The sequence below is a fragment of the Kryptolebias marmoratus genome, linkage group LG12 (assembly GCF_001649575.2).
Source record: "Kryptolebias marmoratus isolate JLee-2015 linkage group LG12, ASM164957v2, whole genome shotgun sequence".
In the NCBI taxonomy this organism is placed as follows: Eukaryota; Metazoa; Chordata; class Actinopteri; order Cyprinodontiformes; family Rivulidae; genus Kryptolebias; species Kryptolebias marmoratus.
This window is the reverse complement of record NC_051441.1, coordinates 4,633,789-4,661,593: the sequence shown is the minus strand read 5'-3', so window position 1 is coordinate 4,661,593 and position 27,805 is coordinate 4,633,789. Positions and strand designations below refer to the sequence as shown.

General features: G+C 42.7%; 3 protein-coding genes across 4 annotated transcripts in view; 2 read left to right on the top strand and 1 right to left on the bottom strand.

Moving 5' to 3' along the window:
• vat1 (vesicle amine transport 1) overlaps positions 1–16,145 on the top strand; it is a 33,498-nt gene extending 17,353 nt beyond the window's left edge. The window contains exons 3-6 of the mRNA XM_017429466.3: positions 2,794–2,964; positions 5,132–5,221; positions 8,143–8,384; positions 12,499–16,145. Coding sequence (XP_017284955.1) covers positions 2,794–2,964; positions 5,132–5,221; positions 8,143–8,384; positions 12,499–12,747 — 752 coding nt within the window. The 3' untranslated portion in view covers positions 12,748–16,145. The remainder of the gene's footprint in view (positions 1–2,793; positions 2,965–5,131; positions 5,222–8,142; positions 8,385–12,498) is intronic.
• Positions 16,146–18,333: 2,188 nt separating this feature from the next.
• On the bottom strand, positions 18,334–23,920 carry si:busm1-163l24.3. Of its 2 annotated transcripts, none has more exons than XM_017429465.3 (6): positions 23,807–23,920; positions 22,781–22,967; positions 22,408–22,511; positions 19,674–22,328; positions 19,041–19,249; positions 18,334–18,943 (listed from the first exon to the last, which is right to left on the bottom strand). In XM_017429465.3, exons 2-6 carry the CDS (start codon positions 22,962–22,964, stop codon positions 18,874–18,876), a joined length of 3,222 nt encoding a protein of 1,073 aa, XP_017284954.1. In that variant the 5' UTR covers positions 22,965–22,967; positions 23,807–23,920; the 3' UTR covers positions 18,334–18,873. The 2 variants fall into 2 exon arrangements, with proteins under 2 accessions (XP_017284954.1, XP_017284953.1); XM_017429464.2 differs by having other exon boundaries at positions 22,781–22,964; positions 23,807–23,907.
• Positions 23,921–25,161: 1,241 nt separating this feature from the next.
• phb (prohibitin) lies at positions 25,162–27,799 on the top strand. The gene is made up of 7 exons (XM_017429467.3): positions 25,162–25,262; positions 25,807–25,903; positions 26,581–26,742; positions 26,896–27,038; positions 27,132–27,248; positions 27,344–27,439; positions 27,536–27,799. The coding sequence occupies exons 2-7, from the start codon at positions 25,819–25,821 to the stop codon at positions 27,746–27,748; spliced, it is 816 nt and encodes a 271-aa protein (XP_017284956.1). The 5' UTR covers positions 25,162–25,262; positions 25,807–25,818; the 3' UTR covers positions 27,749–27,799.
• The last annotated feature ends 6 nt before the right edge of the window (positions 27,800–27,805 follow it).

Here is a 27,805-nt window from a genome sequence, read left to right as displayed (position 1 = left end):
ACCTAAAGTCATAGCATCCATCTCCTGGAGGAGCTGAAGGTTTTGATATATGAGAGGCTAAAATAGAATAAAGCCTGCAGAAGTAGTTAGATAGTTTATTATGTACAGTGGTGTGAATGCTGAATCAAAGTTCACACAATAAAAGTAGATTTCTGCAGATTTTCCACGTTGCTCATTTGTTCCATAAAGCTGCAACAGAAGGGAAATCTCTGGGTTTATGACAGCTGCTTTGGTTAAATATTAATATGTGAGTGTGTGCTTGTGAGCATATGAGATTAATGGATGCATCATCCCGTCGGACACTTTTTAACACCTGTTGGAGGGTTGCTACTACGTGACAGAGCCATAAAAACGCGCCTTTAAGCCTCCCACTCAGACAATACATATTCAACATCTCTCACTTTTTCTGACTTCTCTGCATCGTTCAGGTATTTGTGTAAAGCTGTCAAAAGCAGACAGACACGTATTTGCATTTGTAAAAATATGCACTCGAGTCTGATTTTTTTATTTATTTATTTATTAGAAAATGCTCAGCTGTAGGTTTTCTTTCTTGCTCGGCGGCTGAAAGATTTTGTTCAATCGTGTCAAACATGAAATGACGACAAACTTGTGATTGCTACCGGAGGACTCTCACATGCCCATAGGAAGAGCAGTCAATGAAACAAAATGGTTCCCTTTGCTTAGTCATTGCTGGCAATTTGGCCGAGGTTACCTTGGCAACACAAACTTGGTTTCTCACTGAGAGCAAAGAGAGATGGTTGCTGTTATAACGCAGCCACGACAGCGCTCGCTTCCAACAGCAACAGTCTTGATTTTGTTTTCTCATCAGCTCTGTTACGGCTGTCAGCAGGCGTGATTATAGTGGCCTCTTCCTCTCGAATGGGCTCCAGCTATCAAACAGATACTTTTAATAGTTGTTTTTTTATTCCAGATCCTACACAGAGATTCATTTGAATCCTGTTAAAGCTCCGGAAGATTTTTTTTTTCCTTTCTTGTTTGCAATTCATGCTGCCATGGAGAGAAAGTGCCTGGCTGCTGTTTGTTCCATTAGACGGGCTCAGTGGCTCAGAAAAAATTTAATGTTTAGACGGAGAGACACAGAGGTGCACCACTGTCTGTTCGTGCAACAGACACAATGATCATTCCGACACAAACTTCTATGTATAGAATGAGAGCTATGCAACTTGCAGTTTGTGCTTGTTCACATCTCATAAACATAAAAAACTTCCCTTTTGTCACTTTGATAAGTAATAAGTAATCCTCTCGTTTCTCTGTTTGTTAAATGGGTTTACTGTGTATGCAAATAAATCACTCATTGGTTTTCCACTTCTCTCAGCAGCTTCACTATTCCTCTAAGAAATAAACTTTAATAAAGGTCTAGCATTCTTTGAACGAATGCATACCGCTCCTCTCATGCCAGAGATTGGACCTAAGTTGCAACCCTTGTGATAAAACCTTGAAAATAACATTTTGCATAATATGTAATATGTTGCATGAGCTGTAAGCACTCAGATTATTTGTTGTGAATCACATTCAGCTACTACTACAGCAAATTTAGGCTCCATATCTGTAAAACTGACTGAGTTATATCCATTTTTGTGTTTGCTAAGGTTTTAGTTGTACACACAATGATTATTTTATGAAAGTTTCATTAAAATCCATCCAGTGGTTTATGAAATATTTTGCAAACAGACAGAGTTGACTATAATAGTTAATGGCAAAGTTTTAAACACATATCTTGCACAATCAGTGTGCGCTTAGAGTATAATATGTGCTTCAGTTTCAGCTACAAACACACAAAAATTTATCTCAATATTTGTAAAATTGATTGAATTAAAGACATTTTTGTGTTTTACTGTGGTGGCCATCGTGAATCAAGTTCCCTCCAAAGGTTATAGAGTTGTAGATGTGCATCCAGTGATTACTTTCTGCAACTTTTATTAAAATCTGTTCAGTGAGTCATGAGAAATTTTGCTAACACAGACAAGCACACACACAGAAGGTGGCGGGCGATAATGATGCAGCTGCTGCTTTTGTTTTCCTTGATTTTCTTGCATCAGATAAGATGTGCTCTTTACTTGGTCAGGCATGAATGACCTTTATGGATGCCTTTCAGCTCCAGTCCTCCAGTCAGCCTCCATTTCAAGCAAGCTTATCAGTAACCTATTAGTTCTCGCACCGGCTCCCTCAGCAAACACTGGCTGAGGCGTTTGCCACAACCATGCGCACGCATTCGAACGTGGCGAGCAAAAACACAGATATTCCAAAATCTCTGCTTTGTAATTTAGGTCGTGGACAATGTGGCTGTTGTGTGATTTGTGAGACAGACAGCTCCCCTTTTCCCTAACAAACAGATAATTCAGCTGCTTTTGTGGTCCTGTGGAATTTCAGATTGTCTTGAAATTGCGAACAAAAAAATTGAATTTATTGCAGAGCGACAATGGCTGCTTTCTGTAGCGTTGGATGTATGGGACTCTGTGTGTGTGTGTGTGTGTTTACTCTCCTCAGGCCAGCTGGGTTAATGTGATTTTGTTTAATGTGCTTCTTACATACCCCTGAGCAACAACACATCCACCGTGTGATCGACTCACAATAAATAATACAAATCACATTTACCTGCCATTGAAAATATGTGTTGTACGGGAGTTCATGTCAAGCTGCATTTTGTGAAGGTCTTCACGCCTGAAACTTATTTCAGTTTGTCTCGAATCCCTGTCCACAAGTCTTATAAGTCATATTCTTGTTCCTGATTTTATTTTATTTTTTCCACATGTTAACTTCTGTTTCCTTCAGGTGGCGTGGGGATCGCAGCCACTCAGCTGTGCAAGACGGTGAAGGACGTGACCGTGTTCGGCACCGCATCCGCCAGCAAACATGAGACCATCAGCCAGGGTGGGGTCACGCACGCCATCGACTATCGCACCAAGGACTACGTGGAGGAAGTCCGCAAGATCAGTCCGAAAGGTCAGGAGCTTTGGTGATAAGTTCTGCTAAACCTGGGTTTTATGTGATGATACAGTTTCTATAAATAATATAATAATAAATTTAACTAACAGAGCATATGAGGAAAAATCCTTAGGACTTTTTAAAAAAATTTTAAAAAATTTAGAAAAATAATACACACTCAGCTGTAATTATTACAGAAAAATGGAAAAAATAACTTAGAAACTGCATTTCCTGCTAAAATGTGTGAATGCTGAGTGTTGAATGGCTTTGCTGTTGCTGAAAATGAGCTGTTGAAGCAAAAAGAAGCAGAACCCAAGCTAAAAGGTAAAACAAGCACAACCTTTGCTAACAGCCGAAAGTAGAAAATGCTGCCTAATAGCTAAAAGCAGTAAAAAGCTAACAAAAAGCTAAAAGAAGCAGAAGTAGCAGCTAAAATCAGAAAAAAAATCTAAAAGTCAAAGCACCCGTGTCCTGAATGAGCTGGAAGTTTTGATATATGAACGGCTAAAACAGCACAAAGTCTGCAGAAATAGTTAGATCACAAAAACACGTACAGAAAAATTAAAAAAACAAAATAATAGCATGAATGAATTCACTTCATAAGACTACAGAGATCTCAAAGCAAAGACAAATGGACAGAAGCGGCACAAATATTTCCCATCATATTTATGTTTGTTTCTGTTGTTAGTGTGAATTAAAAAACCAATAAAAAATAAAGTTATTCAAAAAGGATGTGTGATTATAATAAATAATTTGTTCATCTGTCAATAACACCAGGCTTTATAGCGCTGCTGTTCAGTAAGACTGTCTCATGAGACAAATAGTGAAGATCGATACATCCCCTCTGGCTCGAAGCAACACTCCGACTGCAGCGTTTGTTGATCGGTGTTGAATAAACTGTAGTTAGGCAATACGTTTTCGTGCAGTTTTTCTCAGCAGAGTTGGCTGCCGTTTGCACCAGACTGGCAGCACGTAGGGAGTCATTTTCCCACAAAGCAAAGTCTTTTTTTTTTTCTCCAAGCAGTGATTCTATCTGCAACAAATAATATAGCAACAGTTTCATGTGGCTGGATTCGAGGCTAAGCAATTTACAAAAATTCCTGTTTTTTAGCAGAACGAAACAATGTCCAGTTTCTGTTGTTTTTCTTTTTTCTTTTTTGTCCACTGGTGTGTTCCTGGCACGATGCTATTATGGCAGAAACTCATTTCCTAGTCCTGCTTCCGCCCCTAAAACCTGTCTCTGAGACAGACAGGCAGGCCAGGATGGAGGAGTGACACTTTACACAGATTGTATCTAATTAGAAGCCTGGATCGATGTGCAGCGCTGCTCACCACCTATGATCCTTCTGTCTTTGGCTCTCCGTCAGTTCGTGTGTTTTGTGGTCAAAGCAGAGTCCTGCTGTGAGCTCCTTACGCTCAACAGGACTGGGGCTTAACGGGGCAAGGAGGGGAGCCCAATTTGAGGAGTTCCCTCTGGCACAAAGGTGCATCATAAAAGCAGAACCTACATGGTTGGACATTAATAAGCCACAAGGAAAAGCTTAATTGTCAGGTTGTTGGGATGTACCATCTGTTCAGGGGCTGACAGGAACAAGGAGGCGTTTTATCCCCTTTGTCTTCAGAGAATGAAACTCGAAACACAGCATGTGAAGCCGAGCGCTGAATGACTGCTGAAGATCCTGAAACTGAGTCATTAAAGCTAAATGGAGCTAAACATTAACTAAAACCCAAAAGAAGCAAAATTCTGGCTAAAAGGCAAAAGTACCAAGATACTAACTAAAAGCTAAAAACAGCCAAATGCTAGCTTAAAGCTAAATCTATGAAAGGCTATGTTAAAGTGGCTTCAAAACTAAAATTAGCATAAAAAAGACAAAAACTGAGCAGGCTGAAGCAGATTCCAGAGAAAACGATGTTTTTCAAAGAACTAAGTAGATCTTAATGCATTTCTATGAGATTTAAAATAAAATTAAAGTCAAATACTTTGAAAAGCATAAAAGTTACAAAAACCGAAGGTCATAGCACCCATCTCCTGAATGAGCAGCATTCATCCAAATACAGTATCTGCAGGGATCTAGCCTCAGATTGCTCCTGTCCATCTTTGTGTGAAGACGGTTCAGCTTGGCTTTACTCTGGCCTGCAGAGGGGTCCTCTGAATTCATACCTCTGCTTCCCTCTTCTGCTGCAGGGTTGGACATCATACTGGACCCTCTCGGAGGATCCGACACCCACAAGGCTTACAATCTGCTGAAGCCTATGGGAAAACTCATCACCTATGGTAAGTAACCACAAATCCATTAGGAACACCATCAGTAGTTTGCACCGCCCAACAAAGCTTGAATTTTAAATTTTAATGATAGCTGGCGATTTATGTTTTTCACGTATAATCGGATAAAAAAAAAACTGTGTAAAAATTAGAGCAACAGCTTTGACAAACAAACTTGCAAAACTTGCTAAGTCTGCCAACGAGCTGCTAATGAAGCAACTTTAGCAACAGCTGCTACAGTCAGCTTCCTGTAGCCCACTGTCCACTCTAATTAATGAAATTTTTATTGAGAAGGATTCTGGTAAACACTTCATTAAAACAAAAAAAAGCTGTATCTCCAAAATATTCCCTAAAACATGTTTAGTTATCCTTAATCAGCAGGCAGCTGAGCGAACGGTTTTTAACCCTCTGAGGTCCACTATTTTTGTGGGGTTACATCAATTCTGAGCTCAGGACGGATTGTGTTCAGACTACCAAACAATGCTAATAAAAGGGTTGAAGGTGAACTGAATGAAACTGTTTTTAATCCACATTCAGGCTGTTCTCACCTGTATTTAGCGCTACCTGAACGCAGGGCAGATGTTAATGCGAGGTGTGAACAGGGTGCCCAGTATTTCCACAAATAAAGCATTCTTTCCTGAAACACGTTGGCTACATTTTGAAATTATTTAGACAAAATTCCTAACATGCATGTCATTTTTTTAATAAAAAGTTGGGTTAATCTTCTGCAAAGTATTGCATTTTGAATTATTTATAGTTGCGACTGGGGAAGAAAAACAAAAAACTCCCGAGACACATGAGATCCGGAGGCCGTAACTGAAAAGAGTCGGCTTCATGCTATAGTTGTGGGTTTTGCCGCGGAGTAAAAGCTGCTTTCTGGTGAGCACAGTGGCCCCTCTGTGGAGGCCCATGTCGTCCGTGGGAAGCCCGCTACGCTCGTTCTGCTACAATGCAAATCCGAATACACGCAGTGGGCGGGGTCGGCATCCATGAAGAACAGGACCTTGCCTTTTTGCATGTTGCTCAGAGACCTACTACCCAGCATGGTGCCCTCCACCCTCACCCATTCAACCTCTCTGGTCTTTCTCTGAGCTGGCTGCTTCTCTTCCAGCTTATCAGAAGTAGGCACGGTGGAACAATGAGGCGCTCTATCCACACGAAACCTGGAATGTGTGTGAATGTAGCCGGCCGGGTCTCTCTGTTCTCTCAGAGCGCGCTTTGTGTCCCCCAAGAAAGAGCACAGACAGCTAAGTGAGCCACGTAAGGAGGGGGGGGATCGGAGGAGGTGGTGACAGTGGCAGCTGAAGCGCTAAAAAGGATTTTAGGGTTGAAGCAGAGGTGAGAGTGTGAAACTACGAGGAGACGGATGGAACAAAGGGCTCGCGCTAATGAGCAGAGGTGCTTTACTCAACATATACTGGTGTCTCACTTGGCTGGAGACTTATTTACACAACGTTGTTTTTAAACGCAATGGAAACTTTTGTTGTTTGTGTACACAACAGCGAGCAAATTCTCTGACAATGAAACCTCTCGATCTCTCAGGTCTCAGAGTGGAAGTTTTCGGAGACACCTGGCATCGATGTAAAACTGCAACAGTATTTTCTGTGCTTGCTTGTAGACGAACAACAGTAACAGTGGCGGACAGCAGAGTGTTGTTTGTTCTGTTCACTCTTTTCAGCACGTAGCAGCGACCTGACCTCTGTCGGTCCAATCAAACAACGCAGATCCACAGCTTTAATGCTGATGAGACTGAAGTGTCTGCACGTGTCACTGAAGCACAAAAATCACAGAGCCAGATAGTGATCTGCCTTAGAAACTACAATGGATCCAATAAATGTTTTGTTGCAGTCTCACTGAATTCTGTTTGCAGCCAAGCGACCAGCGAGCCTTGAGGCCCTTCTTTGACGTTCCTGGCCTTTGTTGAAAATAGATCTAGAATTGCTTAAAGCAGGGATGTCAAACTCAGTAACACAAGGGGGCCAAGGGCCAATCTCTATCAATATTTACTGAAAGTAAGTAACCTTGGTTTTGGATGCAATATGTCAACTTATTCATATAGAAATATCAGTTATTTCTCTCTTTTCTCTCACTTACAGCAGCTAAAAAGCCCTCAACAAAACTCTGATCCTACAGCTACTGACATTTAACTTTGAAACAAGAAAAAAATACAGAAAAAGACGACATACATTCATACATTAAAGCAGACTTGATGCACGTTAACTCGAGTCAGACGTCCGATATCGACGCTTGGCTGCAAGTTTATCAACAAGAGTTCGATCAGTTCCATCTGATGCTCTCTGCTGCTCTTTCCACATCAAAATAAAGGTTACTGGTAAAATTAAAAGTAACTGTCACTAAATAAGCTCAGAGAAGCAACGGAGACTCGATCGGTCACAAACTGGAGGCCCAGATCTAATAATTTAAATGTTATCATGGGGAGGTTTAGATAAAATGTTATCAAAGGCCTGATCTGGCCCCCAGGCCTTGAGTTTGACACATGTGGCTTAGAGGAATGCATATCGTCCTCTGTATTGGGATATTGTGTGATGTCAGGCCTCAGACCTTTGTGTTTTTAACCACATCAGGTTTCAGCTCAGTAACTGTAAAATTGAGCTTTAAGCCATCTGGAATCAGGTTGACCAAAAGTAATCAGCTGTAGATGCAGATGTAATGACTACTTTCTGTATGTTTTGATAAAACTCATCCATTACATTGTAACAACAGACAGACACACAGTAAAAAACATCATCCTCCTTCGCCGAAAATAAATCACTCTTATGATGTCTTGAAATTTTAAAACTTGACATCATCGTCAAACCAAATCAGATACAGAGATGAAGAAACATAGACTAACTAATCCATAAAACACAACGTGAAGCAATGAGAGAGTATAGATTGAGTCTTTAAGGTTTTTGGATCTTCCTTCCCATCAGGTGCAGCCAACATGCTGGCGGGTCAGAGGAAGAACCTCCTCGCCATGGCTAAGAACTGGTACCACCAGTTCTCCATCCACACGCTGAGCCTGATCCAGGGCAACAAGTCGGTGTGCGGCTTTCACCTGGGTTACCTGGATGGGGAAATCGAGCTCATCGCCCAGGCCATGAAGACCATCCTGGATTTGTACCAGGAGGGAAAAATCAAACCCCGCATCGACTCCACATGGCATCTGGAGCAGGTTCGTGTTTGTCTGGTTCCTGGTTTACAGTTCATTTAGAGTTAGTGCTCCGCTGGCTAAACTTACTGGTCTTAAGACTTAAATCTTTTGTGATTTCTTCACAATGACTGCCTTTTGTAACAGAGTTTTAAACTAAGATCATCTTATAATGAAAAATGATGTCTTTTTAGCTGTTCTGGTCACATCTTGAAACAAGTTTTGGACTTATTCATGATCAAATTTACAGCTGTTTTCTGGGGAATTGTAATAAAATTTGATAGCCTGGTTTTTGCTAATTTAGCTTCCAATCATAAACTTCCTTTTTTTTATTTTAGCGGAGCACTTCTGTAGCAGATGAGTCAGAGCGGACTGGACTTTAAGGAAAAAGGGGCAACCTTCTTTAATTTATTTATTTTTATTTATTTGTTCAGGAATTTTGACATAATTAATGTTAAGGAACTCTCCACTTACCTTTTCATGGACACTTTAATAAATGTTTTGCCTAATGTCCTTGCCTGGATGAGAATGATTTAAACAGAGACAGTGATCTGTGACTAATAAGAATTTGGGATGGGTGGTGTAAGGTGGGCTGTAGATTATCTCTTCATTTATTATATTTCACCCTGCTTACAGCTGACATTTTCTCTGACATGCATGAGTAACAAAGTCAGCATGCAGCTTAAAGTAAATTTCCACTGAGAGCATCTGTGTTTGACTGTAAATCTGCCTGAATCCATCCCTGCTCAGATTTCTCTGAATGAATAGTTGTGACTTGGCTGCAGTTACTCCGTGATTAAACACGTTTGTATTTTTGCTTTAAACCCAGAGTACATGTGGACAGCAGGTGGTTGTGTGTCTTTGTGTGTTCGGTGGTAGGCTTCGCAGCGGCTGGGCGTGGCCCCTCTTCGGCTCGCGTTCAACAAGGGAAGTTTGTCCACGAGTAGCTCGCTCGGGTCGACAGACTCGGATTGTTGCTGACAGAATCACCACAGCTAAAAGATGTGAATAGAGAGGGGAGAGCGGATGAAAAGGGAGTGTCAGAGGCTGACATCTTCTGTTGTTGGAGCCGGCGCTGGTCAGTGTTTTGGCCGGAGAGAAACACCCGCTGTCTTTCTCTGCTTCTCCATCTGTCTGCTCTTTTTGTCACATTCTCTTTTTTTCTGCCATCTTTAGGTTATTGACGCCCTCTCTCTCTCTCTCTCTCTCTGTATCTGGCTTTATTCTCTCCTTCTCTCTGCTCGCAGTGTATCTTTTTTGCTCTTTCTCCCTTGTTGCTATGGTGACATCCTTTAGTCAGCATATGCGTCTGTCTCAGGGAGGGGCCCCGATGTACGAGAAAAGAGACGTGGAAGGAGTGTGGAGACACCGAGGAGTGATGAAAGTGGATGTCAGTCGGGTCTTTTGGGCAGCTCACGGTGTAAAGTTGCGGGTGGGTGGCTGCGAACGCTGATGCCTGTGGTTGCGCCGCGAAGAGCGATGGATTCTGATGCCACACCCTGACCTTAATCATCGCCACCCCCCCTTTCTCCTGTCGGTCTTTGATTTGCTCAGGAAATCAATAAACCTGCCTGAACAATGTTTGGAAATTAGGACGATCATTTCTTCCTGCAGAATCATTAGCAACATCTGCACAGACACCCCGGGAGGATAATAAAAAGCATCTTTCTGTTTGAACTGTTCGGATCCGAGAGAGCAGACAAAAGAGCCACTCTGGTTTTGAATTTCATTCACATTGAAGATGATTCTTATAATTCCTGAACTTCACCCCCCTCCTCCCTGCCTCCCTGTTCATCTGAGGGAAACCAGTTGCTCCCTCCATCCCCTCCTCTACTTCCCCTTCGCTTCAAACTCCCACACTCTCCCCTCTTTCCCATGTGCCGGAGCCGTCACAGCCACGTTTCAGCCGGGCTTTACGTTGCTAGGAGATGGCCCTGTTGCCGTGGCATTGGTCGTTAGGTGGTCTGCCTGCCTCGCACAAACGGGGAGGTGGGGGGGGTAGCGATTGGAAGAAAGAGGGATGAGATGGAGACGGGAACAGACAGGGTGGACAGAGCTCTGTGGTCAAGAGGAGGGTGGGGCAGATCTTGGCTGAGATCCCCCACTCATCATTATGATGAAGAGGCTCTGGGTCAGTTTATTACTGACTGTGTGTGTAGGGGGGCTGCGAGTCTGTTCTCCAAAGTAAAACATTTTGCTGAAATCTCTGAAACTGAACAGAGATTTGAACTCAAAAGGTTTTTTTTTCTGGCTTGATGAATGTTTGCACCTTTTAATATGAATGATATTTTCCAGAGCTTGTGTCCTTTGACCTTTTAAGCCCGACACAGTGAACGTCAAATTAACATTTTAAAGCCAATCAAATGTTATATCTGTTTAATTATTAGGGAAAAGTCACTGACACAAATAACAGCTAGAGATTCATTTGAAAGCGTTTACTCAAGTTGTTTGCTGTGTATGCTGATATGCAGCTGGAAATGCGGGTATGCACTCAACGTAAACAAAACGCTTTAGCTGAATCCGCTAAAAACCACTGCACATGTGATTGACCTGCATTAGGCTTGTCGTAGTCTGAGAAGGTTGATAAATATGGAGGAATCTGAGAAATATAAGAGTGGATCTGCAGCTTTAAAAACAGGGAAAACAAGAAAGACAGCCGTCAAGAATAAATATCAAGCAGGGCGAGGCGTTCAAACACATGACCTGTAGGTTTACCGACCTGTTCTCAGTCACTTTGGCTCAACAAACACACATAATAGTTGGCATTCAGTCACAAATATTACATTTAGGGACGCATTAACCATCGCTATGAGATCAATATTGTGCAGATTTTAGTTTTTACTTTCTGAAAATTTTTTAATTTTACATTTTTTAGAGACTTAGAAATACAAGATTTTATTGAACTTGGTAATTTTTGCCTTTTTAGGCTAAGCCATTGTCTGAAAGTGTTAACATTTGGCGATCAAAGTTGCATATCTTTTTATTTGAAACAACAGTCCCTCATAGACAAAACACAGGGATAAAGACTCTAATTTTTCATCAGTTTCTTACGTTGTTTGATTTTTTTTCTTACTAATCAGTAAGAATGTGTACAACAACCAAAAAGTTTGTTAAAATACATAGGCATGCGCTAAAATGTGAACTCCCTCATCGAAAAATGAATAAATCCTTTTTTCATGGCAGGTTAATCGGTTGATTCAGCTGTAGTGGTCTCATGTGTCACTTATAGATAAATTTAAACTTTTGAAGTCCTGTTCAGGAAAACAAAAACATAAAAAGACATTAACTTCATGAAAGTTAAATATAACTTATCTTACAAAAGCCTTATAGTGGTTGTTGTCATAAGGATTACGTTTCTGTGTTGTGATCTGATTGTGACCTGGGTGCATCTGCAATTTCATCCAATTCCTTACAAAAAAAGGGAAAGAAAGCACATAGTTTAATTGGTCAAAAGTTGTGACAAGCTCTGCAAATCAGAAAGTCGGGACGCTTGAACAGCAGAGAGAATTTGATCAGTTTTTCGAAATAAAACACCCATTTCAATGTAAGCTGCAGCGTTAAGACAGAATTAAAAGCATTTTAACTGCAGAAAATGGGAGGTTTAGCAGATATCACAAGATGATATTGAAACCAAATTCTTTGTTGTGAACTTTTTTATCTGAGATGACCGTAAACTGAGAATAAAACCGGCTTTTTAATCTCCAGGAGCTGTTAGGTTTAACTCAGTCTTCATTATTCAGCTTCCTAGTGCCTCTAACAGGAAAACTCATACCCAGACACATTTTCATGTAGAAGTTAATATACGCTTTCCAAGTATTGTGTGTTTTCAGAAACATCTGGTTAAAAAAAAAAAGATTAATACGTTCTGTCTCGTGTACTCCTTATTAAAAGAACATTTGTAAGCAAGCCTGAAAGATGTGTTTTGGGGTTGTGGTTGTAAAATGGAAGATTAGAGATAACGGGCTGCAAAGAAGCAGATATAACTGTTGATTTGTGTCGGCGGAGAGAAAGCTGGCTTCTCTTACTCCCCCTCAAACTGTATTTCAATATTTCTCAATGACAGATTCCTATAAAAGCTCCTCTGCGCCCCCTCGCTCCCTTTCTCTCTTTCATTTGTTTCCTTCTCTGTGTCCTCCAGGTCGGCGACGCCATGAGAAAAATGCAGGAGAGGAACAATATCGGCAAAGTGGTCCTCACCACGGAGCCGATGCCCGAGGAGGAGAAGAAGGAGGAGGCCAAAAAGAAGGACGACAAGAAGAAAGACGACAAGAAGAAGGAGGAGGCCAAGAAGGAGGAGAAGAAGGACGACAAGAAGAAAGAGGAGCCCAAGAAGGAAGAGAAGAAGGAGGAGGAGAAGAAGGAAGAGGCCAAGAAGGAGGAGAAGTGAAGAGGAGGGGGGAGGGTTAGTCGAGCAGACCAGCAGGGAGTTCTGGAAGCAGGGGGAGGTGGTCGGGGGAGGAGCGGGAGCAAAGATGGGAAGGAGTTGGGATAAATTTGAAATTGATCGCACCATTCTCAGTCTTACATCTCCCCTCTGCCAAATTTATCAAGCACACGGTGATAACTCAGGCCTGGCTCCGCCCACTTTGCCCCGCTCCTCTTCTGTTCGTTTGAACGCACCCAAAAAAAATAAAAAATTCCAACCTCACGACCTCCTGTTCGCTCTAATCTCGTCTCCCACCTCCTTTTCCATTAATCGATTTTTGCTATTGGGAATCAAAGCGACAGGAAAGCTGTGGAGGATGGTGGGTGGGTTTAGTTCAGGCCTGGGGGGGGGGGCAAATTACTGTCTCCATGACAACCTTATTCCCCTCTCGCACCCTTGACCCCCTCCTCTCGCCCCTCTGCACCTCGACTCCCGCTGCACTAAATTGTTCTGCTCTGACTTCCACCTGCCACCTTCTCTTCCCCCCCCTAACTGTGCTGAATCCACACCCCACCCCTTTCATCCCCCCACCACCCTTTCGCCCCTCAAACACACACCTCCCCACGCCATCACCGCCATCCTCCCCCCCTACTCACCCACGAGCCTGACCCACAGACAGGCCGCAAAGGCAGGCAGATAAAACCAAGAACCACACCCACCCACACGTTGCTCTCTTCTTGGTGTCCAGCTCCGTTATGTCACCGAGGATGAGTCAGAGATGCATCTGATTGGCTGATGCACCTCACCCCTCCTTGGAGATGTTTCCCATTGTGGTTTTGATCATGATGTTTGAGTTGCTGACAAAATGGTGTTAATGCCGCTGATCATATGAGGCGAGGGGGAAGCGGCTCGATAGTTTTTGCTGTCGCCTGAATATGAATTCTCCCCTCATGAAGAGCCTTTCTGTGCAGCGTTTGAATAGGGAGGCTGAAATTATTGCTCCTTAGTTACAGATTTTTTCTAGCTGACCAACTGTTGGCAAGACGCGCGCCGTGCCAATTAAGAGAGAATTTGTTTCTGTACGAAGCAGCGACGAACACACAAACATACACACTGAATGTGATGAAAGAGGCTCTGTCATGCCGAAAGACAGCGAACCGCTTGAAAAGTGAGCAAGTTAAGAAAGTAAGGGGTTTTTTTTTGTTTTGTTTTTGTTTTGCTTCAGGCTTTTCCTTTCTCCCAGATCCTCCTCGAGGAATTTCACTGCGTTCTGCTCTTTTCACAGCGACCACTGTTGTGTCGATCACGCTGGCCAGAGAGAGGAAAATTCAGCCGGAGCTGGTGTCCATACTTTGCTCCTCTCCTTCTCCTCCTCCTCCTCCTCCTCTTTCTGTTTCCTTCTTTATGGTCGGCATAGCAACAGGCGTCAGGCTCGTCAGAGATGGCACTGTGGTCGTTTTTTTGTTTTTTTTTTCTCTCCTCCGTCTCCCTCCCCTTTCGTTTTTCTGCTCTCCTAACCGATAGCTGGTGCTGTCAGCCCGTGTTTCAATTTAATAATATTCAATTAAAAAAAGTATTTAAGGATTTTAATATTGCTCTACCAACTTAGTCCAAAATCTCAAATTTTTACACTGACAATGTGTGCAAGTAGCTGGTGAATATAGCACACCGCCTCCCCTCTAATGGACACACTTTAACTTTTTTCATGCACTCATACATTAATTTTAATTGTACTCATTGCAAAATATGAAATTCAAAAAGGGTATCCTGAGCTATGCCAAATGGTGCCGTTCTGCAACGCAGGTCCGCACTCAGTGTAAACAAAGCATTACATTAGGCTGGCTGTAAACAAATATGGACGGTGAATAGTTAGCCATCGTTAGTACCTTCTCAGCCAGGACGCCATCAGTTAGAGAGCACAAAATGATGAGAAGGAGGCGAAAGTCTTCATCAGGGTTAGGCTAGTTGTTAGCCAAACAACGGCCAGTTTGGCCAATCAGGTCTTTCTTTGAAAGAATTCCACATTAGCTGATATTAAACTTCTACACTTTGCATAACACTGTTTGTTTAGTTTGTTGCTGCTTTCTGAACTTTCTCAACCATTTTACTACGCAAACGTATGTGTGTGAAGCAGAGATAAATTGACTGAGTAGACGTGCCGATCAGGCGGACTGACACATCATCATCGGCATGAGATACATGTTCAGTCTGTGTTCTGCACACATGCATTCACTTAGTAATATATGGGCGTTGTTTGATTAAACAGTGATAAACTAAACAATCAGCATCATTTAAAGGTGTAGAGGTTTAATATTATCAAATGTAGCGTTCGTTCAGACCGACATGCCTAAAAAAACCTGTTTTAAAAACAAACCAGCCCTCATTTAGCCATTAGCCTAGCCTGGAGGAAGACTTGGCCTCTTCCTCTGTACTCCGCTCTGACCGAAGTCACGGCTGATAAGGTCTTCGCTTAAACAACATCTTCTAAGATGACCGGACTATCCTTTTTAAGGCCGCTTTTACCATCGATACGAGAGGTGAGGTTTTTGTTTCGTACTTTGTGATTTTCTTTCTGTCTGGTCTTTGCAAAGAGTACTTTTAAACACGAGAGCTTCCTGCCTGCCTTCACGCCTGTCTTTGGGTAAAGCTTCACTGTTAAGACTCAGATGGTGACTAGTGACTTTGTAAAAAACAAACAAAAAATGTCTCCAAAAAAAAAAAAAGTTGTTGTGTCAGCATGAGTGGTCTCCCTCTTGTGCTGTGTGTGGTGTGCCATTTTGTGTGAAGATGTGTGTGTCCTCAGGTCGTTTGTCAGGTTTTAAAAGCCCCCCCACCCTAGCTGCCCCACACATCTCCACCTTACACTACTCTGCTACAGCCCGGTGTAGCTCCGACCCATCCGCCCCTCTCCACTCTCCATCTCTCCGTCCTGTCTGATAAGAGGCCTGTGTTATGAGGACAGTTGGTATTTAGTATTTTGCACTCTGCTCGCTGATTTCAATGCACTTGCAAGCCTGGCAGTCGCACTCCAGCCCCACCGCTGGCTTTGATTGAGCTGCAGCCCGTCACTACCTGCCGAAGCAGCACAGGTGGCACAAACACACACACACACACACACACTTTGAGTAAAAGTCTCCCTCAGTTTCAGCTTCTGCCTGAGCCAACTTTTCCTGGGCTGCAGCTGAAAAAAAATCAAAGCCTTCATCCGTCCTCAGACGTGTGGGAAGTGAAATCCGGATTGGGGATGAGCCGGGCTGGAGTGCGACGGCCACACTGGTGTGGGGAGTGATTGTGTTCTGTCAGCCTCTGGTTAGTGTTCTGTTCTAATCTGCTGGGCTCCCTTTGTGAACCTGTGGACGGTGCTTCTGTTCCGAGTGCCATGTGAGAAACAAATGCTTCAGTTAAAAAAGAAAAAAAAAGTTTTACTTACTATGTTATTTTTGATTTACCTATATATTTTCTTTTGTTTTGTTTTTGTTTGTTTGTTTGTTTGTTTTTTTCTTTTTTTTGGTATCCAAGGGTTTAAAGTTCAAAGCTCATACAGTACTCTATGTGGGGACCTGCTAACCTGCACTCCTTTTAAATGTGATAAAGTTTTTTCTGTTGGTCCAAACCATGTGTGCCAAAATTGTATGTATATTCCTCTGTCAATGCTTTGAATATTAACAATGCATAAAAATATATATGAAAAAAAGAAATCTGCCTTTGGATGCATTTCCATCGACCTTGAAGACGAAGAGAAAATGCAGATAAGTTGTCAGTTTTGTATCCCAAATGCTCTAGTTATTTTCTGCAGTTTACAGAAGGTTTGTGGCTTTTGAATGTTTGCAGTGTTACTTGAGTTAAACTATGCCTCAATTTGAGGCCCCACCTTTGTATTTTCAGTATTTTACGAGCGCTCAATACAACCCAACGACCGCTTCTACGTGTTTACATCTAGAATAACAGACAGATAAAAAGGAGCATTTAGGACTCAAAACCAAAAGACGTGTAGATTCATGAAAGTTTGTCATTTTTCTCCAAATCCAAAGCTTCATGGTTTCCGTTTTATGTCCGTTTCTGTCAGTTTGCAAGTAGTTCATATAGCGAGTGAAGGAGCAGATGTTCTCACACAGCTGTGCAGAGATGCCAATCCTGTAACACAGCTCAGCAAAACCTCATCTCATTGGCTGATCGCAGCTCAGCCCTGCTTTGCCCCAGACACAACATTTCCGCTTTACAGCTGCTCTCGTTTCACTTCAGGTTTGTTCCTCCTTTCCTCTGCTGCATCTGCAGATCTTTTTGGCCCGCGCAGAAGTCTCGCAGCGAGCCAAGACTCTTCTCCGTATCAGCCGTACACTTTCACAGAAAATAAAACATGGCTTTCTGACATCTGGAATTTGAAAGCGCATGCAATCTGCATGTGGAAAACAGATTAGGAGCTTTTTTCTTTTTCCTTCCAGCATTTTCCCCATGGTTCTTCTTGATCTAATGCCTGTGAGATGAACTTAATCAGTGAGGCGGGTGCTTTGTGTCTCGGGTTGATCCTTTGGTTAAACTGAGGCCCACCCCTTCCTACTTTGGCTTGCTGTCTGAAAGCTTTTCCACGATGGTGAAGCTGGATTGTATGTCATCTTGAAGTGGTTTCCCAGTCATTCCAGACACTTATGCAAGAGAAACTCAGAGATGCAAGGAGAAAAAAAACACTGTTACAAAGTAGAAGTAGGCAAAGAGTGGTAGTTTTCTTCCATTTGCTGTTTTAGATTTGTCAGTACTAATTAACACCCATATTTCAGAGTTTGAAAGAACACAACGAGTTTAGTATTTCCACAGCTTCTTTCTGTCTTGGTGTGTCTACAGTACCTCACAGGCACCCACACTGTCAGGCTTTGAGGTAAATCTTTTTGTATCCTTGGTTTCTCGGATCATTCCAAACACTCTCCCGTGTTGGTTTTCCTTCACAGTATGCATGTCAAATAAAGTAGGGGTTTCTGTTTTTATTTACATTTTACACGATGTCCCAACTTTTTCAGATTAGTGGGTTTTTTCCAGCTCAGAGCCACTCAAACACACCTGAGAACCCAAGCGTCTCCCTGTAGCTGGTTTTTCTTAGCAGCCACTTTCAAATGTGAGGCCATGAAGAAGCACTGCAGAGATGCTTAGAAGAGACAATCTGCTTGGTCGTGCTGCGTGCAGAACGACAAATGCATGAGTGCGTGACTAGCTTAGCATCAGTGGGGGTAATGTGAAGCCCCTTCACCTCCCCCCCGTCCCCCGCTCTCACCTGCAGCATGGCCACCGCTGGTAAATCCATCTTAATCTGCAGGATCTCTTGGAACGATCCGAAACCCGCTTCACGCCTCTCCTGCTACTAAAGAGTTCTGTCATTTTCTACCAGACACACCCAACAGGTGATTTCTTCACTCTGACTGGCTGCAGACACACTTCTCACCTCGACTTTGTTTTTTAAACCCTTTGAATTGATGCTGCTTCTGTGTTTGACTTTGGGTTTAGTGCGTGGTGCCATGTTGTCCACATGGCCTTTAGAGCTTGTAACGTTTCAGTGTGTGATGTTACCATATGCCTTACATGTTTTCCAGGACTAATAAAAAAAGCATAACAAAAAAAGTCAGGAAATGTGCTCTTTTATTTCTGTACCTGACTTAATTAACATAATTGCCCAATATTGTTCAAATGACCATCTGTTTCCTTAACTGGATGATGATTAAAACCATACAAATTTAACCAAAGTGTGTGTCTATACAGTTCAGTGCAACCTGTGTAGCAAAACCACTTGTTTGCAGTAGAATCATGTTGGGGAATGCTGTCTAAAATAATACAATGAAGGAAGGTCAATAAAACACGTTATGAAACTGAATCATCATTAAAACAAGAAATATAAAAATATACAAGATCTGCATTAACATAATTAACATTAAGTGGATAAATAATCTGAAATTTGTACAAGGCAACAAAAAAAACAATAATAATCAAATCACTAAAGAAATGGTGACCTGTCCAGTCTGTACCCCACTTTTCACCCAACAACTGCTGGACACTGGCACCAGATCCCCACGATCCTGCATGGAAAGGCAGGTAAATGGATGGATGGAGAATCAAATGACAAATATATCTAAAATCCCATAAGAATTCCTTCTTTGCTGATGGCTAATCAATCCCCTGGGAGCTCAAGACATCAGACAACCGCGTCAAGTAGGTGGAGTCTGGGTATCCTTTCCTGCGAGGGACAAAAAGAAGACAATTCAGCTCAGATTCACAGCCTATTATTTATGATCTGTAGTTCTGCAGGTCATTTAAACCTTTGCTTCACTCACTGTGCTTTGCCTCCCTGTAGGCTGGTCTTGTGAGGGATTTGGCCCCAGGTGACCCGGGCCTCTGGCCCTTTTCCTGTCACTATGAAGGTGAGTCCCTGCCTGAAGGCTTTCTCCAGCCTGGGCAGCAGCTTCTTTGCCTTCTCAATGTTAGGAAGGTAGGCCTCGAATGTCCCTCCTTTAAACGGCTTTCCAGGAGATGGATGACCCTCCTGATAAGAGATAAAACAGGCAAAAAAAGCCGTTCAGATATTACAATTCACAGGCAGTCTTGTTGAAGCAGGGTCAGAATTACTTTTAACAGAAACCAAGGATGTGCAGACTTCTGATACAAGCATTCAAAAGATAAGAAAATGCATGAGGAGGCGTAAGTGCAAATCTTTTTAAGCAGTACAAAGTAATAGTTTATTTTCTAGTCTAAAATATATTGCTAATATTATTACATCAATCTTGAAATCCTGTTTGCTATAATTTAGGTTCAAACTGCATGTAGCATATGCACTAGGCACAGAATTATACTGTCAGGTGACAAAATTATATTTAAAAAAATGTACAAAGGCTGATTTTCTCTTTAAAGGTAAAAGTGCAACAAGCTCAATGATAGATAAAAGTCAAAATCCCGTGTAAGCTACTCACCTCTTGGATACCATCAGGAATGCGGTAAGTGATCTTGATAACGCTGTCCTTGCTGTGACCCGGTAAACTCATTTGAAGTCTCGATTTCTTCATTTCGCCCTGGATGCCCGGAGGTATTTGCTCTGTCTCAGTGCAGACTCTGCAGTGGACATGCCTCGTTTCCAGGCACTTGGGGCACATGGTAACCCCACACTTTGTTTTCACCGGTGACATCCCATCCTCCCCGCAAACACAGCTGTGAGCCTGTCCTCCCTGATCCGACCTGGATTTGTCTGGGGTGCTCATGATCTCTGAGTGCCTCGGTCCTGTCTGTAAGGTCCTCTCTCTGTCAGCTGACAGGTCACTATTCACTGCACTCGTCTCATTTTCTGTTAATAAGTAATTCACAGATCTCTCACCTTTGTGTCCATCTTCCTTCATACCTGTACCTGTATGCTCTGTACTTGTTATCACTTCTGCTTGAGCAAAGTGATCTTTTCTCATTGATGATTGGCTATAAGATCCATTCACAACCTCGTTCCCACCAAAATCTCTTCCATAGGTTGTTTTCCATTGCTGATTGTCGGTTGTCCCTGTTTGAGAGTCGGTCAGCTGCAGACTTTGGGGAACGTTAAGCTGTAAAGAAGTGGCTGAATTCCACATAGACGCAGAGGGACTCGAGAGGCCGTGTCGGTCAGGTTCTCCAGAAAACACCTCCCGCAGCGTAGCAGCAACCTGAGAGCACAAATGTTGCGGACCGACAAGATACAAGCTGTTCTTTATTATGTGGACGGTGACCTTCTTGAAGCGGCTTCGCACCTCGGAGCAACAAGCCTGTAAGGTTTCGTTTTCAGGGTCAGCAACGCCCAGTTCTGACAAACGCAGCTCCTGCACGCAGAAGTCAGCATTAACTGAGGCAACAAGTTTCTGCAAACGTTCCTGACACAGTCTCACTTTAGATGAGTCGGCTCCTTTCAGGAGAACAGTCAGATCCCGACTACCCTCCGAGAAGTTCTCTGTCATCTGGACCTCGGTGGTCAGGTCTTCCACCCGGGTGCTGTAGGCTTCCTTTATGTACTGCCATAAAACCCTGAAAACTGAAATCTCTGCGTTATGGACTTCCTGTTTGTCTTTTGCAGCTCGGCTACCGAAGCTTGAGGACCTCGCCCTGGTTTTGACTGCAGACTTGCAGGAATCATCTCGGCTTTTCTGGTTCACAACTTGAGCTTTCTGCTGAGGCGTTCCTGAGAAGCTACTGGCCCGTTTCAAGGTGGCGCCAGAACCAAAGGGGGGAAGTTCTGAAAAACCGGCAGGAGTGATACTCAAAGGGGAATTCTTGAATTGAGCATCGATCGTATCTGAGGTTTTCATCTGCGTGGACGCGGATGGAGAAGACATATATGTGCTTTTAAACAGGATGTCCCCTCCTGTGTTTTGGGCTCTTGAAACCACTTCGCCAGAAACCCCAGCTGTTTCTGACAACACATCACACCCCAGCATTGGCCCGTGGCGAGCTTGTCGACTGGGCGATGAGTTTGTTCGAAAGGTGAAGTCAGCTGGCCGGCTGCCTAATCCACCCAGCCTCGAATCTTTAAACCGAGCAGCTAGTTTATACTTTGCGGCTCCTTCGGCTCTTAATTCATCTTCCTCTGACCTCAGCGTCGGATCTAGCTCTTCGTCCAAAGAGGCCACAGCGAAGGGCGGAGTCAGGGGGGCTCCTTCCTCATCAGAATGAGTTGATGATGAACCTAAATTATATGAAGGATATTTTAAAAGACTGGCAACATCCTCCTTTTTACTTTTTGGTTCTTCAATGTCCAGAAGAAGAGCAGTCTTGGCCTCAGACACATCTTTGCTGTTACCAATAATATATAAGTATCGCTCGTCGTCATTTAGAAGGAGCTTGGGAAATCTGACACTTAAATCATCTATTGCTCTTTGGAACCCTCCTCTTGGGTTTAGGATAACCTTCGGGAGCTGGTCCCGACAGATCTGTTTCTCATTCTCCTGGTAAAGCCGACTTATTGCCTTTTTAGCCCGCTTCAAGCGTTCTTCCGCATCGTCCATCACTGCTGCATCTGCGACGTTCAGAAACAAAGTGGTCAAGCCCTGACTCGTTTCATTCACCACCTCAACGTCATACTGGTTGAGGATACGCTGGTATTCCTTCTTGCAGCGTTTCTGCAAATACTGGAACATGTCTGCGTCCACGATCAGAGAGAACTCCTCCGTAAACATGGTAGGAGACTGCGGCACTGCACTGACTGCGTTAGCGTGAGTATCCCAGCCGTTACCATCGGGTGCCAGATTCCTTTTTGAATTTGAGCTTTCCTCATCCGATGACATGTCAGTATTGTCGTTTTCTTTTTGTTTGTTGGGTTTTCTGCTCTGATCCTCTGACGCTTGAGGCTTCCGCGATGTCTGAACGGACCGGGAACTGCTGGGTGCAGCTCGACTTGTGTCGTTGTTTTCTGCTGGCTCTGGACCCCCGGGACGGCCAAGCAGTTGGGTCAAAGCGGCCTGCACGTCGGAGTAGGAGCCGCTCAATGTGCAGCATCTCTCAGAAGCAGTGTAGTTTATCTGGACCTCTTGATGGCTTTTCCTGAGGCTTTTCACAGCCTCAACTCCTCCAGGAAGCTGGCTGTAGTCAACAGTCGCCGATAAACGTAAAACTACCTAAGATAATGGGAAACAAAGTGATAATTAACTGTGATTCTTACTAAAATTTGTTATGGGTAACTATGGATCAACATACCTGGTCAGGGTCCAAACTTTCCTGATGCTTTGTTGCAGTGAGTTTGTACTTCTTCCCATCTACTTCCAGGATGTGCTGGGTGCATTGAATTACTCTTTGTGCCACTGTGTGAGAGGAATCATTGGAAAGAAATCAATCACGGGCTGAAAAGCATCCTGACTAAGCGTTTCTGCCATTGGCTGCTCCGTTGAATAGCATGCGAGCATTCCAGCTCCGTGTAAATCACCGGTGACAGCAGACGGAGCACAATACCTCACTAATACGATGCATAACTGATGCACTGAAATTTAGAAAGGTACGAGGCTTCCACTGTCGTCTTGTGAGATCTGAGTAGTCAAGATATTGATAAAGTTAGGAGAGTTTTTCCACTGACCTGAGCTGTCCTCAAAGGTGATGAGAGCCGACTGAGACGCTGCCGGGACGATGCTGACAGTGTCTATTTCCCCTCCTCCATTTCTGGCTCTTAGAAAGTGAATTAATAACTTGTCTTTCAGCCTGTTGTGCTCGATGTCTGTGGGCAGACCGCTCACCCTCACAGTCCTGGCCGGCTCTGCCATCTGCTGGAGAAATACACAACACCAACTCAGAAACCAAGATATGCTCCCGCAGAGACGATACTGTAAATATCATCCAACTACGTCTGCATACTTTGTGCTTTTACAGCCGTTCATACATCTAAACCTACAGCTCATTCAGGAGATGTTTAGTTTAAGTAATTTTTATACTTTTCAAAACATTTTCCCCTCAGAGATACATTCAGAACCTTTCAGTTCCTTCAAAAACATTGTTTTCTTTGAAATTTGCTTCAGCACACTTTCTCTGTTTTTGTCTTTTAATGCCGCTTTTAGCTTTTACCAAACCTTTCAGATGTTTCCATGATGTGTAGGTGCTTATTTATAAGAAAATCAGGCCAGGAGAGTTGAGGGTTTTGATGATTAATGGTCATCTTTGATGCCATATCTACTGAGATGTTTGCTGTATTGTTAAAAATATAAGTTTTAGGACTGATCCGTCTGTGTAACACTGATATGACGGTATAATGGTGAAGTGGAAGATGAAGACCCTCCTCTTCCTCTTCTTCCTGCTTCTTTACAGAGATTGTCGATTTGTTCGCAGATCTTTATACTAAAATCAAAACTCGATGCTGCTTTTCGCGCAAATTAACACTTTGCGCTGCTTCTCCAAAACTAAGCTGGTTTTGAGACTTTTTGTCTGAAATCCGATTTCAAAAGCCCAAAGGAAGATGGGTGTTTACGGATACGTGAGCTGGTGTCTAAAAAAGTGCGAAAAGGCGAAGAGTCGGGTGTCAGGAAGTGAATAAATCAGACACATCTGAACCGACCAGATCATCCTGTGTGAAGTAAAGGTGTGTCCTTCGGATGTAATCATCATTACTGACCTTGCAGACGCTTCACGGAGGTTTATCCTTCTCTGTAAATGTCAAAGATCGCCTCTCTTTACAAACGGAGGAGGAAAAGTGAAACTAACTGCGAGTAGTGCTGTCTTATTTCCGCTAGGGGGCGACAAAGCGTCGGCTGGTGGCTTTTTTATAGTCCTGTTGCACTAAATATGTGAATAAAAGCCATATTAGCGAACTTTATGGGAGCAAAACCCATCTGTACAGATGCTGCAACTTGCTTAGGATAGATTAAACCCAAACTCATCATGATAAGTACAAAAGAGTGGCTATAACTCAACCAGTGTTACAGATATCGAGCTAAGAAGTAAGAACAAACCTGTTTCGGTTTCTCTCTGGCTTCTTGTCCGTTTTTGAATTGATTTCAAAATTTTAATATTAACTTTTAAAGCTTTGGATGGTCCTGCCCCAATTTTTTTAACCTTTACACACCAAGAAGAGCACTCCGGTCAACCAGTCAGTTTCCATTAGAGGTTTCAAAATCCAGATTATAATCCTGTAGAATAGTTTACCTTTCAGTATATGACTTTCTGGTTTGTTTTTACTTGGCTTTTGATTTAAAAAGATCATAAGAATATATTACACCTTATCTACTTTTATTGCCCTTTTATTCAAGTTTATATTTATTTTGTTGCGCTGTTATCTGGTTTGACCTTTGGTCTCCCTCACTTGTTTTAAATGTGCTACATAAATAAATCTGACAGTGACAAGGCGATACGACTTTGTACAGTTCAACCGTGGGATATGAAATAACAAGGTCCTGTGCACAAATCAACAAGCAAGACAAAGAGACCCAAAACATCCAAGAACAGCTCTAATTATGTATACACAGTTTGTGGTTCTGTTTATCTCAGACTAAATATCTTGTAGATGTTTTGCTTCAGTTTGTTCCTGTCTGTGGTCATATTGTTGTCCCAATGTCATTATTTTGTTTCATTCTGATTACAATTCTTCTTTATTTTGTTGTTTTGTGTCCCATATTGCTCATTTAGCATGTCTTCGTAGTCGTCTGTTTATTTTTATTCATTGTGTTTCAGACTAGTATTTCTTCTATCTTTGCATTTAGTTAGGTTAGTATGATTTTACATGATTTCATTGTTTTCCTTTCTACATCTAATTTTGATGTTTTATATACGTTACATATAACTCTGGAAAAGCAGGACAGTGTTTACACAACAAAAACATTCTTTAAAAAAAAGTAAGTTTAGTTAGTGATTTAAAGCAGAAGTGAAGTAATGCTGACAATCAATAGGTGGCAGCCTTGATTTGTTACATTGGATGTCAATCATTGTTGGGAGCAGCGAAGAAAAAAATCTGTGTTGTTTTTGTCCAATCAGAAGCCACGTTGCGACATGCAGTGCGCATGCGCCGTGAATGAAACCTTTCACGCGTTTTACGTCGAGTCCGGTGGAGGTCACAGGCATTGGAGCTAATTGAGGTGAGTTATGACATCTTGTGTTATCTGAGAGCATGAAATATTCCGCTGTTTTAGTAATTGTTCGTGTTGTAATCAAGATGCAGCGACAATGATAATTATTTTTTTCACATTAACGATGTTACCGAACAGTGAAAACTCGAAAGTTGAGTCCGGCACGAGCTACTTTGAGTGTTCATCGTCTGTCAGCATGCGTTTAATCACCCGGCGTGCTGCTTGAATATGATCCACACAAACCTTTAATGATATATTTCACATAACACCTTACAAGTCATAAACTCTCAGCTGCAGTGCTCTGTTCAGCGTTCTACATTGTGCGGATTTAATAGCTGTCTCAGTTCACGGCTAGCCGCTAAGCTAGCGCTAGCTGTTGCTAATTCGGCTAACACCCACATCCTTGGCGACCGAGGCCAAAAGCTGACCGTTCTTGGACAGAAGGGATTAAAGTTGTTTGTAAGGATTCCTATAAACGCTTAAGTGGTTTACATGGAGGAAAGTAGCTGGTGTGTGGGCTCACAAAGGCTTTTCTTCTCTCCGTTGCCTGCAGGAGGCTGCTGCCATGGCCAAGTTGTTTGAGTCTATTGGGAAGTTGGGGCTCGCCCTCGCCATCGGTGGAGGTGTCGTGAACTCCGCCCTCTTTAATGGTAAGTTCTAGACACATGGCTCTTTTCTGGGATTGTTTTTATTATTGCATTTTTTGCATTTATATTTCCACAGGTAAATCGTTGTTTGGTTCGTATAAAGTCTGGTGCTTGTTTTGTTTTGTTTTTGAAAGTCCTGGCTAACACTGTAGCAGCTCATGCACATGACTATTGCAGAGCTGCCAAACATTTAAAATTTATTGATATTGCAATATAAGTGTGTTTAATATCACTAAGGATTGAAAAAAATATACAAATTTAGCACCTATCGGAGGGATCCCAACTGCTCTAAATGCTCACAGTCGACACATGAAGTGTTGCGAACATTGTAATGGCAAAATGTGAGTTTATTTCAACTGATATTGTCACTGTTACCTTCTACAATCGCATATCTTCCTAATATTATGCAGTGTTGACTTAGATTGCCTACAAGTGATCAACCTTTCAACTTATTTAGATACAAGTCTGCACTGTTTATATTTCTTAGAAAATAAGCATCACTGGTAATCAGATCATTCACCCATACTCAAACATGTCTGCATTCAATGGATAGCAACCACTAACTCAGTCTTTCATTTATTTATTCTATTTGTTTAACTTGAGCATGGTTAGTGAGGAAAACGGTACACTAAACAAAAACAGCACAAACTGTATTTAAGAGGCTGTTCTTTTTTTTGCAGTTGATGCAGGACACCAGGCTGTTATATTTGACAGGTTTCGGGGTGTACAAGATGCAGTTGTTGGTGAAGGAACCCACTTCCTCATTCCCTGGGTTCAAAAACCCATCATCTTTGACTGTCGATCCCGTCCACGCAACATACCTGTCATCACAGGCAGTAAAGGTACAGTAATCTGGGATGTGTTCTTTGTCAAATTTGTCTGCAACTTGTCTCGTTAATTTTTATTTATGTATAGAAATGCGCTTGTGTGTATGCATTGGTGTATGTTTAAACAAAACCGCACTATGAATGACTTTTAAACCATTCACCCTGCAGACCTACAGAATGTTAACATCACACTGCGTATCCTTTTCCGGCCGGTGATGACTCAACTGCCACGCATTTTCACCAGCATTGGTGAAGACTATGATGAGAGGGTGCTGCCATCCATCACCACAGAGGTCTTAAAGTCTGTAGTTGTAAGTATGGAGCTTGTAAATAATTAGTTTTCCTTCTTTAATAGTTAATGATTTGAAGAACTGACTCAAACCAGCACATGTTGTTTCTCCCAGGCTAGGTTTGATGCTGGCGAGCTGATCACTCAGAGAGAGCTCGTATCCCGGCAGGTCAGTGAAGATCTCACAGAAAGAGCTTCCACCTTTGGCCTCATCTTGGATGACGTTTCACTGGTATGAAGCTGCTTATATTCTGCAATGCCCCTCCTTTTTTTCCTGTTTTTCATCGGGTCCTAACATAGATGAACTAATTCATGGTGTGCTTTCAGACACATTTGACCTTTGGCAAAGAATTCACAGAGGCTGTTGAGATGAAGCAGGTGGCCCAGCAGGAGGCTGAGAGAGCTCGGTTCGTTGTGGAAAAGGTACCGTTTTAAACTGTTTGTCCTGTGCTTAATGTGAGTCTTTAATGGGAAAGGTTGAAGCCTGAGTAAGTAGTGTTTTTTGTTTTGTTCTTATAGGCAGAGCAACAGAAGCAGGCAGCTATCATCTCAGCAGAGGGAGATTCTCAGGCTGCTTTGCTTATTGCCAACTCTCTGATGCAGGCTGGTGATGGTTTGGTTGAGCTCCGTAAGCTGGAAGCAGCTGAGGAAATCGCCTTGCAGCTCTCGCGTTCCCGCAACGTCACTTACCTGCCCTCTGGACAGGGCACGTTGCTCCAGCTGCCCCAGTGATCGCATCCTACTTCCTGTGTCCCACTCTCACTTTAACCAGCTGTAACCACGGTGGAG